The sequence below is a fragment of the Cricetulus griseus genome, chromosome 3 (genome assembly GCF_003668045.3).
Source record: "Cricetulus griseus strain 17A/GY chromosome 3, alternate assembly CriGri-PICRH-1.0, whole genome shotgun sequence".
Lineage (NCBI taxonomy): Eukaryota > Metazoa > Chordata > Mammalia > Rodentia > Cricetidae > Cricetulus > Cricetulus griseus.
This window is the reverse complement of record NC_048596.1, coordinates 111,853,667-111,865,884: the sequence shown is the minus strand read 5'-3', so window position 1 is coordinate 111,865,884 and position 12,218 is coordinate 111,853,667. Positions and strand designations below refer to the sequence as shown.

Genomic DNA, 12,218 nt, shown 5'->3' with positions numbered 1-12,218 from the left:
AGAAAGACTGCACAGAAACTTTGAGTTAACTCTTCTTGAGTTTCTGTGCAGTCTTTCAAGTAAATTGTTTTTGTTGTTGTGGTTATTATTTTTGTTTGTAAATGAACAAGATAAGGAGTATCAAATGAATAGATATTGAAACTTATAAAAAATGACCAATCCTTTTAGAAAGTTATATTTTCCAAATGATGACAGTATTGATATAGGAGAGCAGAAGCCAGTACAATGATTTTATATGTTAATAAAATAATTAAATTTTCCGATCATAGAGAGTATCAGCCTTATTCTGAGTGTTCACTGTCTAAGGACAAATAGATTATGTATACTTATCTTTCCAAATTCAAAAACTGCAAAACTGTCTTTTAACTTGTGAGGCACTATAACACTAACAGATTCTTTGAAGTGTTAAATGAAGTGAACCTCCTGAACGAGATTTTGCTGTAACCTCCTCAGAGCACACCTGATGTCACTGTTCCTCAGGCTGTTGATAACAGGATTAAGTGCTGGAGGCAACACAGAGTAGAGAACAGAAAACAGTTTGTCCATAACTGATGGTGTTTTTTGAGGAAGGCTTCAGATGAACAAAACAAGCAGTAGCAATGAAAATAGTGAAAACAGTGAGGTGGGGGATGCATGCGGCAAATGCATTAGACTGGCTTTTAGTAGTGAAAATCTTCATCACAGGGGAGAAAATGTAAAAGTAAGAGATCATCACACAAATAAAACAAGACATGCCTAGGCACATACCATGCCCAAGACTTGTATAAATGACTGCAAGTGTTTTAGTGCAGGATATCCTTAATAATGAGGGGATGTCACAGAAACATTATGGGATCTAATTGGAGCCACAGAAATTCATGGAAAATGTGCCAGCTGTGTATAGAATTACAAAGAGTACCCCAGAGGCCCAGGAAACACAGACCATGAGTACATAGATTCTATTATTCATGATGGCCTCACAGTGCAGGGGACAAAAAATGGCAACATAGCTATAGTAGTAAATTACCAATACGGAGTCAGGTAGAAATATAAGGGTATTTAATAGGGAAAAGCCTTACTTACAGAGCGAACCAGCCAGCCGGTGGTAGTCTGTACCGCAAGAAGCAAAGAGAAACCGAAACCGAAACGCAGTCCCCCTACTCACTCTGACCACACCCTCACAAGCCCTCAGGTACTCCTGTAGCCAGCCCCTAAGAAGGCGTGGCTACAGCTTCCCCTACACATAGCCATCATAGGACATGGCAATCAGGACAAAAATATCACTTGCTAAGAAGGAAGTCATGAAAAGGATCTGAAAGGCACAACCCAGAATGGAAATGGAATTGCTGTGATTTAGGATGTTGAAAAATAAATTTGGAATTGGAACAGAAACAAGGAAGATGTCAAAAAGGGGCAAATTCTTCAGGAAGAAGTACATGGGTGTTTGGAGCTTCAGATTCAGGGTGATGAGAGTGATGATGATGAAGTTACTCATCAGGACTTCTAGGTACATTACCAAGAAGAACACTCCACAGAGAGTCTGTGGCTCCCAGATGTTTGAAAATCCTGTAAGGATGAAATCAGTTATTCTAATGAAGTTTGGAATTCTAGGTCCTTCAAATGGCCTATCAGGCAGGAGAAAGGAAAAAACAAATTGACACAGTCCCAAATATTTACACTGATGTAGAAAAAAATGTTCAGTTGAAATGGATCCAGAGCACTACATAGGTATATCTCCATTTCTAAAGTTTCTAGCCTTATTTTGCCATTAGATGGTACTAAAATATCTGTAGCCCTACTATATGCCAATGACACATTGGTGGAGAAAGAAATCAGAGAAACATCACCCTTTACATTTGCCACAAACAACATAAAATACTTTGGGGTAACACTAACCAAAAAAACATGAAAGACCTCTACCATAAGAATTTTGAGTCTCTAAAGAACAAAATTAAAGAAGAAACCAGAAAATGGAAAGATCTCCCATGCTCCTGGATAGGTAGGATCAACATAGTAAAAATGGCAATCTTGCCAAATGCAATCTACACATTCAATGCAATCCCATAAAAAACCCCCAACACAATTCTTCACAGACCTTGAAAGAACAATTCTCAACTTTATATGGAGAAACAAAAGACCCAGGATAGCCAAAACATCCTTGTACAATAGAGGGACTTTTGGAGGCATCACCATCCCTGACTTCAAGTTCTGTTACAGAGCTATAGTCCTGAAAACAGCTTGGTATTGGCACAAAAATAGACAGGTAGGCCAATGTACTAGAGTTGAAAACCCTGGTATTAACCCATACACCTATGAACACCTGATTGTTGATAAACAATCCAAATTTATATGATGGAACAAAGAGAACATCTTCAACAAATGGTGCTGGCATAACTGGTTGCAGACATGTAGAAGGCTGCGGCTAGACCCAAGCCTATCGCCTTGCACAAAACTTAGTTCAAAATGGATCAAAGACCTCAACATAAATCCAGTTACACTGAACCTATTAGAAGACAAAGTGGGAAATACCCTTGAATTAATTGGTACAGGAGACCACTTCCTGAACATTACACCAGTAGCACAGACACTGAGGTCAACAATTAATAAATGGGACCTCCTGAAACTGAGAAGCTTCTGTAAGGTAAAGAAGACAGTCAGCAAGACAAAAACAGCAGCCCACAACTGGGAAAAGATATTCACCAACCCCACATCTGACAGAGGGCTGATCTCCAAAAGATACAAAGAACTCAAAAAGCTAGACTCCAAAACACCAAACAATCCAATTAAAAAGTGGGGTACAGAACTAAATAGGCAATTCTCAATAGAGGAATCTAAAATGGCTGAAAGACACATAAGAAAGTGTTCAACATCCTTAGCCATCAGGGAAATGCAAATCAAAACAACTCTGAGATACCATCTTACTCCTGTCAGAATGGCCAAAATCAAAAACACCAATGACAGTTCATGTTGGAGAGGATGTGGAGAAAGGGGAACACTTCTCCACTGCTGGTGGGAGTGCCAACTTGTACAGCCACTTTGGAAATCAGTATGGTGACTCCTCAAGAAAATGGGAATGAGTCTACCACAGATCCAGCAATCCCACTCTTAGGCATATACTCAAAAGAAGCACATTCATACAACAAGCACATCTGTTCAACACTGTTCATAGCAGCACTATTTGTAATAGCCAGAAACTGGAAGCAGCCTAGATGCCCCTTAACCAAAGAATGGATAGAGAAATTGTGGTACATTTACATAATGGAGTAGTACTCTGCAGAAAAAGCAAAGGAATCTTGAAATTTGCAGGAAAATGGATAGAACTAGTAAAAACCATTCTGAATGAGGTAACTCAATCGCAAAAAGACAAACATGGTATGTACTCACTCATATGCGGATTTTAGACATAGAGTAAAGGATTACCAGCCTACAATCCACACTGCTAAAGAAGCTAATAAACAAGGAGGACCCTAAGAGAGACATACATGGTCCCCTGGAGAAGGGGAAAGGGTCAAGATCTCCTGAGAAAAATGGGAGCATGGGAAGAGGGTGGAGGGAGCTAGGAGAATGAGAAGGGGAGAAGAGGAGGGATGCCGAGGACATGAGGGAGCAGAAATGTTGGTCAGGGGATTAATAGATGATAACAAGAATGGAGATATCATAATAGAGGGAGACATTTTTGGTTTTCAGAGAAATCAGGCACTAAGTAAATGTCTGGAGATCTACAAAGATGACACCAGCTAACAATCTAAGCAACAGAGGAGAGGCTACCTTAAATGTCCTACCCTGATAATGAGATTGATGACTAAATTATATGCCATCCTATAGCCTTTGTCCAGCAGCTGGTGGAAGTAGAAGCAGACACCCACAACTAATCACCGAACTGAACTGAAACCCAGATTCAAAGAAGGATGAGTGAAGGGCACAGAGGTCCAGACCAGGCTGGTGAAACCCACAGAAACAGCTGAACTGAACATCGGGGAATTCTTTCTCACCAGACTGATAGCTGGAATACAAGCATGGGACTGATCCAGGCCCCATGAACATGGGTTTCTGTGAGGAAACCTCAGAAATCTACCAGACCTCTTGTAGAAGTTCAGTACTTATCCCTAACATAGGTGTGGACTTTGGGAGCCCATTCCAAATAGAGGAATACTCCCTAAGCCAAGACACTCAGAGGTGGGCCTAGGCCCTATCCCAATGGATACAAAAGATGCTGATGACACCAATGGAAGGCCTCACCATCCAGGGGGAGCAGAAAGGATTTGTGATAGGTAGGGTTTTAGTTGTGGGTGGTGCTGGTAGGGGAGGATGGGTGGGAGAAGAGAACTGAGATAGTCATGTAAATCAATCCTGTTTCTAATTCAAATAAAAAAAGTTGAAAAAGGAAAACATTTAATTGTGTTGGCCCCTTACAGTTTACTTGGATCAATCCATTATCATCATGGTGGGACATGGTGAACATAAAAGCAAATATGGTGCTACAGATGGAGCTAGCTGGTAAATGTTGATTTCCAGGCAACAGGAAGCAGACAGTAACACTGGGAGTATTTTGAGCATAGGAGAATACCTTCTTAGTGACACATTTCTTCCAAAAATACCACACCCAACTCCAACATGACCATATCTCTTAATAGTGCCATACACTTTGGTGGCCATTTTCTCTCCTTTAAATTTATTGAACACAAACATGTCATTTTGATGAGAAATCCAGCACTGCACAAGTTTATCTAGTCAAGGTCTAACATAACTTGGATTGAGGACCTCACAAAGTTTTGTGGATCTGAGGTGAATAGCCACATGAATGTCAGTACAAGAGTCCTGGCAATTGCTTCTAAAAAGCTGATCTTTCCTTGTGAAGAACTCCATTAATCTTTGGGTTTGAGCTATACAATATTTTTTGCAACCTATATTTTCTCTAGGTTGTATCATGGAATCTCAGGTAATAACAGGTCAGAGTATGTCACCAGAGTATCAGTAGGCCACACTGGTCTTACAGCCATTTCTTATGAGGTTATATTAGGATTGCAGTTGCCACTCCACTTGAATCAATTATCTTTTTGATGTCCTGGGAAGGTGAAGATAGAAATCTGTACGTTCAGGAAATTAGCCCCTAGAAGGACCTAGATTTTTGTTTGTTTAATGTTTAATGCTATTTTTCCCAGTAGTGAGAAGTCCTCTTTCTCTATAGATAATATTACGGACATGTGAGGTAGTAATAGCATCACACATACACACACACACACACATACACACACACACACACACACACACACACCCCTATGTGTGTTTGTGACTTTTTCCCAATTTAAAAGCCTGGGTAAGGCAATTATTATCACTGAAGTAAGGTACTTGGTTTGGAGTCAAAGCATTTTAGCAAAATTAACTACTGCAGTTCCCACATAACTTATTGTGTCTTTCATTATGAGACATGCATGAACATCTACAAGTTATCAGGAAATAAAGTAGAAAGATTGACAGCAAAGGGTTTCTGGAAACAGACTTGAAGAGGGACCAGGAATAGGGTCACACAAGCATTAGACATTCTACATACTCATTTTCTTTGGAGAAGTCCCTCAGGGTTCAGGATTTCTAAACATTGTACATGATTCTGACCTAGAGTTAAGTTGTTTGTTTGTTATTTATTAGAGTAGCAGTAGCTACTAGAGCCAAAAAGAACATAATATGGGCCATCCTGTTGTTACAGGGTACAAATTTGGGACAATTATGTTATGAGGCATTTCCATGACCCAAAAGTTTGAGATAAAACTGCCTTTATGTCTTTTTCTTTGTGGATAAACAGGTCAAATGGTTTTGAGACTTCTGGCAGTGATAGGTCTGGAGGTAATTTCACAGCTATATTTAAAGCCCCAAATGTCTTTTGTTTAGTCTGAGTCCAGATTAGTATCTCACTGACCCTTGAGCATAGAGACCTTATTATGGATTGTATTTCTATTCCTGAAAACTATGGTACCCAGAGGCAGAAACACATAGCTATTGAATCTGTCTCTTTGTCTTTGGACTTGTGATCTAAAGGATGGAAGCCATCCTACTCTGAGCCAGGTACATTTTGCCTCCCCTCAGTTGGTATTCAAGGTAAGTAGCCTCTGGTTTACAAAGTTGAATTTAATTAGCCAACTTTTGTGGTCCAGTTTGTATAACTGATGCAGCAGTCTCTCAGTGCCCCCTTTATGAAATTTATTTTAGTTTTAGAGGAAGAGATCATTTATGTATTATAACAGTATGGCCCTGGGAAACCTCTGATGGAAGGGCAAAACGACCACATTTAGTGTCTCATTAGAGAGCTTGAGAATTTTTCAGTCTTTGGGCAACCTTATCCATGTGAGTTGCTTGCTGAAATCGGATCTAAAGCTGTCCACTTAAAGGCAAAATGTATTGAGTCACTTCTGCCAATGGGAAGCTGATGGATGTATTCTTCAGTTCCAAAGGTATATACCTATCATTCTGGAAGACTCAGACTAATGAAAGTTAGAGGTCCCAGGTTTCTTCAGCAATGAGAGAAGTATATTACAGAATGTCTAGAATGACAGGGGGATGCCTGTCTCTCCAAGCCAGGCAATATTGACTGTAACTTTCCTTTGTGTTTCCATGGCCTTTGAGCATTGTTTAATGTTGACACAGAAAGATGAACTTGTCAGTTCATCTTTGATAGGAGCATATGTATGTGCCAGTCTCAAGAGGTTGTTTTCTTCCCACACACTAGCAATCTTTGATCTCAATCATATAGATAGTCCAAGGCAATCTTTTTTCTTGGGGTAGGACTTTCAGCTAGAGATATTCTTCTGACAGAAGGCAAGGCAGCAAACTTTTTCTGGGTATCTGCAAGTTAAACTACATCTCATCATTGAAAAAAGTGACTTTAGTTTTCAGGTTATGAAAAAGTTATTTATTCTCAGTTGATTCTCTCCTGTTAAAAACTTTTGAGATACATCCAGCAACTGGGACCCATTTATACCTTTAAACTTTTTAAACTTTATAGCATTTTTCTAATGGCCAATTAGATAACAAAGAAAATATTTTTAGATGCTGTTTTATTACCTCTGCAAATGTTCCATATAAATTGTTTAAAGTCTCCACCCTCAAAAGGAAAGTCCATTCTTTCCAAGTTGCATTATCCAAAGCCATCCCCTTTCCTGACTACTGTGAAGTTTTTGTTTGTTTGTTTGTTTGTTTTGTGTTTTTCTGTGAATGTTGGATTTGTAATTATACAAATTACTGGTTGAAAGGTAGAAAATCATGAAAGATGAAGGAGTGCAACTTCCTGTTTCCCTTTGTCTGGGTCTCCTTTTGCTTTGTGCATTCTGCTTTGATGGCAGAGGTCCTTGATGAAAATCGGAAAACTTTACTGCCTCTACACAGGAACCAGGACTGACCTGGACCATGATCAGGAGTCAAACTGCTAAAAGAGTGTGTACTCCAAAGTAGAACTGATAGAGGTTTTTGTGGTTTCTCTGGGGTATGTGTCAGAGAACAAAAAGGATTACAGTTCCCAGCAAGAAGGCATAGGTGTCAAGTGGAAGAGGGTACAATGGAATGGTGAGGTATTCACAATAGAAAAACCACTGGTGAATAAATGAAATCAGAACTGAGATAAACTACTTGAAAGACACACAAAAAAACACAATAAAGACAACCAGGTGTAGCCACCACACATTCATAAACCTGGACAGGAACATACAGTGACATCTCTCACAGATCTATCACTCAGGATCAGTGACTGTGTCAGATATCTCCTATGTGTTCAAACAGAAGACACAATGACAAGATTTACCACCAAAGATGACAGACTAGGCAACTTTTGAATTTGTTTCCTTTGGGGATGATTAGAAAACTCCTCTGAAGCATTAGACAGCAACTGATCTGTGATCTCTTTCTGAAGGGAAAAATGGGGATACAGTATCGAAATTATTGTATAAAAGAGTAGATTGTACCACCTAGAGGGATACTCCTTGAGTCAAGACACATGGGGGTGGGCCAAGGCCATATCCCAAGGATATGATAGACTCTGATGACCCCCTATGAAAGGCCTCACCCTCCCTGGGGAACAGAAAGGATATGTGATAGGTAGGGTTTTAGTTGGGGGGAGACAGGGGAGGAGAGGAGGGAGAGGGAACTGGGATTGACATGTAAAACAATCTTGTTTCTAATTAAAATTTTAAAAACTTAATAAAAGATTAGATTTCTAATTATATTTTGAACAACCATAGTCTCTAGTATTTTACATAGGTTTGGATTTTTGCATGTTGATACAAATTTAAGGTTATTTTAGTTATACTGTATGTTTATTTCTTTTCTTGTCTAAGGTATTGTACTTATGCAGCTCATTTAAAAATGTATTGAAATGTTTTAGTCCTTGAAAGCTATTTTTGAATAATAAAGAAATATAAAGGTTAATAGTCATCTATAACAATCAAACTTATGTTTGTTTACAAGATCAAACAGAGATACATTTTAGATAGGTGATCTTTAAACTCCTCAAAGACTAACAGGATATGGCATTTCAAATATTTTAATAACATAATGCTTTTTAGGAAAGTGAAAACTTCTGATCCTGGCAACACCAATTTACTTCAAAGTAGGATAATGGACATCAAAGAACCTCCTTATGGAACTTGCTTTTTTTCTGGAAAAATCTGGGCAAAGAAACTGTCCTTGTCTCAACTGAGACATTATACTGTCCAAATTGAACAGTGAAATGGCTATTTAAGTCTGTTGCTTAGACTACCCAGCAGCAATTCAGTAGTTTTACTTCTTAATTTCTGAATAGAATTTGAATGTCAGATTGTATCATATAACATGCTACCACCACATGTGTTAAACTCTTTGCTAATAACACGGTGCATACAAGAAACAAATAGATACTTATCTGAAAGAGAGCTCCTTGCAATTTTTCCTTTATTCCACAGCAGTAAAACACTTCAGGGTGATTTGGTTTTTGGTGGTAGTAGTAGAATGTGGTTCTCTCTCTGTCTCTGTGTCTCCCTCTGTGTGTGTCTCTCTCTCATGTTTTGTGTGTTAGGGCAGGTAGAATCATTATCTTTATGGGTTAGTTAATGTTGATGGGTGTGTCCAGTGTGATATCTTATTTGTCTCCTTTCTTGTTTTAAAATAGATCTTTAGACTACATTGAGTTGCAATCACACAAAATCATATACAACTAATGTATGGAGTTGAGTCAGGCATACTAGGGTCATTCCTTATAAGCTGCATTTATTATCATTAAGTTCCACTAGTAGAAATTGATATACTGGTAACTGTATGGAGGTTTGAAGGAACTGAACGTTGCTTGGGGAATTGGTTTTTTTGTCTTCAGAATCTGTCATATGCTTTGGATGTGTGTCAAGGCTCACAGAGTATCCCTCTATGTGGAATGGGCTCCCAAAGTCCATACCTATGCTAGGGATAAGTACTGATCTACTACAAGAAGCCCCATGGATTTCCGAGGACTCCTCACTGACACCCAGGTTCATGGGGTCTGGATCTGTCCCATGCTTGTTTCCCAGTTCCCCCTTGTTAAGGTCAGCTGTTTCTGTGGGTTTCTCCAGCCTGGTCTTTAACGCTTTGCTCATTACTCCTCCTTCTCTGCAACTGGATTCCAGTTCAGTTTTCAGTGTTTAGCTGTGGGTGTCAGATTCTACTTCCACCAGCTGCTGGATGAAGGCTATAGCCATCCTATAGTTTGGAGAATTTGTTATTGACAGGTGTTTTAAAAATTGCAGCATGTATCACATAAGGGCAAGTGCCTTCATTTTCTTATTGGATGACATGGATAAGAGATTTGTCCCAGTATGTCTGTGTCCTAGGTAGGATAGGATAAAAGGGAAATGAAAATTGCTTCTATGACTCTGATTTTAGTCATTCTTTATAACAGAAACCATAATACATTGTTAATATAACTGACACTGGTTGTAGATTATGAAAACCTCATAGTAAACATTGTATATTTTCTACAGATGAAAATTAAGCAAATACAATACATAAACCATTATATTGGTAAAGTGTAGAACCTTCAGAGACATTTCATAAAGGGTAAAGAAATACTATGTGTTTGAATACATTGAGTGGTAAATTCTCCAAGAGAAAACTTTCATGGACTAATGTTTTCTACTACAATTTTATTTGGTTCCATATCTTCTTTGTAGATGATGATGGGAACAATGTCCCGCAAGTATTTATAGATGATGTTTTACTGGACTACAGGCAGAAGGCAGACACACATGGATCATTGGTGTGTGAACTTTTCCTGTGAAGACACACACCTACTCACACCAGATGGACAATCAAAGTAATTCTACCACAGTACAACTTTTTGCACCAGTGGGTTTCTTGGGATTACTTACTTACAGCCACTGGAGGACTAAGACAGTTGTTACAAAAAATACTTCAATGCCCAATTTTGGTGAAAATTCACAGAAGCTGCAACCCTGAAGCTCAATGCATAAAATTCAAATGGCATTGCAGATCACAGAGATGCATCCAAGTGCTTAGAATTGTCAGAGAATCTTTTATCCCCAACAGTTATTTAACACTTCTATAATGTGGGAAAGGAAATTGTGATTTTTAAACTTTTTAGAACTTGTAAGGTTATTTAGACTTATTACTGAGACCCATGAGCCACAATTATTTAGCCTGTAATTAATGCTTCTATTTAGGAGCAACTGTCAAAAAACAACCATACAAATTTCTGCCTCTCCAGTGTTGTTCTGATATTACTCTCAACCTGGTTGGATACTAGTTCACTTTTAGAACTTGTCTCATATGATCTTTCTCCAAGATTGTCTTTATCTAAGCGTTTGGTAGTACTTTGAGTATTGGGTTAAATATCCAGAATGATCTGTGCCAATAAGTTATATTTCTGCATCTACTATGTAGTAAAAGTCTATCACAGAAAACTTAATTCTCCCTGATTGGTTACATGGTACTGCTATCTAAATTGTTTTTGTTGTGGTGGTTATTATTTTTGTTTCTAAATGAACCAGAAAAGGAGAATAAAAATGTGCAGATATTGAAACTTACAAAAAATGACTCATCCTTTTAGAAAGTTATATTCTCCAAAGGATGAAAGATTTGGTATAGGAGAGCAGAAACTGGTACAACCATTTTTATATGTTAATTACATATAATTTAGCTTTGTGATCATAGATAATATCAGTCTCATTCTGGGTGTTCATTTTCTAAGGACAAAAATGATTATCTATGCTTATCTTTCCAAGGTCAAAAATTGCAAAATTGCTTTTAACTTGTGAGGCACTATAACACTAACAGATTCTTTGAAGTGTTAAATGAAGTGAACCTCTTGAACAGAGATTTTGCTGTAATCTCCTCAGAGCATACTTGATGTCATTGTTCCTCAGGCTGTATATCACAGGATTAAGTGCTGGAGGCAACACAGTGTAGAGCACAGAAAACAGTTTGTCTGCAACTGATGGTGTTTTTGATGGAGGCTTCAGATAAACAAAACAAGCAGTAGCAATGAAAATAGTGAACACAGTGAGGTGGGGGATGCATGTGGAAAATGCTTTAGACTGGCTTTTAGTGGTGGAAATCTTCATCACAGTGGAGAAAATGTAAAAGTAAGAGATCATCACACAAATAAAGCAAAACATGCCTATGCACATACCAAGCCCAAGACTTGTGTAAGTGATTACAAGTGTTTTAGAGCAGGAAATCCTTAACAAGGAGGGAACATCACAGAAAAACTGTAGGATCACATTGGAGCCACAGAAATTCATTGAAAATGAGCCAGCTGTGTGTAGGTTTCCTATTAGTAGCCCAGTAGCCCAGGAAACACACATCATCAGCACACAGGTTCTACTACTCATAATTAATTCATAGTGCAGGGGACAGCAAATGGCAACATAGCGGTCATAGGACATGGCAGTCAGGACAAGTATCTCACTTGCTGAAAAGGAAGTCATGAAAAGTATCTGAAAAGCACAACCCAGCATGGAAATGGAATTTCTGTGAGTTAGGCTGTTGAAAAAAAAGTTTGGAATTGGAACAGAAACAAGGAAGATGTCAAAGAGGGACAAATTCTTCAGGAAGAAGTACATGGGTGTTTGGAGTTTCAGATCCAGGGTGATGAGAATGATGATGAGGAAGTTACTCATCAGGACTTCTAGGTACATTACCAAGAACAACATTCCACAGAGAGTCTGTAGCTCTTGGGTGTCTGAAAATCCCGAAAGGATAAACTCTGTTATTCTAGTGAAGTTTGGCAT

At 38.5% G+C, this 12,218-nt stretch overlaps 1 protein-coding gene and 1 pseudogene across 1 annotated transcript; both read right to left on the bottom strand.

The window, feature by feature from the left end:
- Positions 1–405: 405 nt before the first annotated feature.
- Positions 406–4,635, bottom strand: LOC100770892 (annotated as a pseudogene).
- Positions 4,636–11,255: 6,620 nt separating this feature from the next.
- Positions 11,256–12,218, bottom strand: LOC100770032 (olfactory receptor 14A2-like). Its single transcript, XM_027407944.1, has one exon. The coding sequence runs from the start codon at positions 12,216–12,218 to the stop codon at positions 11,256–11,258; it is 963 nt and encodes a 320-aa protein (XP_027263745.1).

What these genes read in the sequence shown, in the direction of transcription:
- LOC100770032 (XM_027407944.1), bottom strand. Translation starts at nt 12,218, where the DNA reads ATGCCAAACTTCACTAGAATAACAGAGTTTATCCTTTCGGGATTTTCA.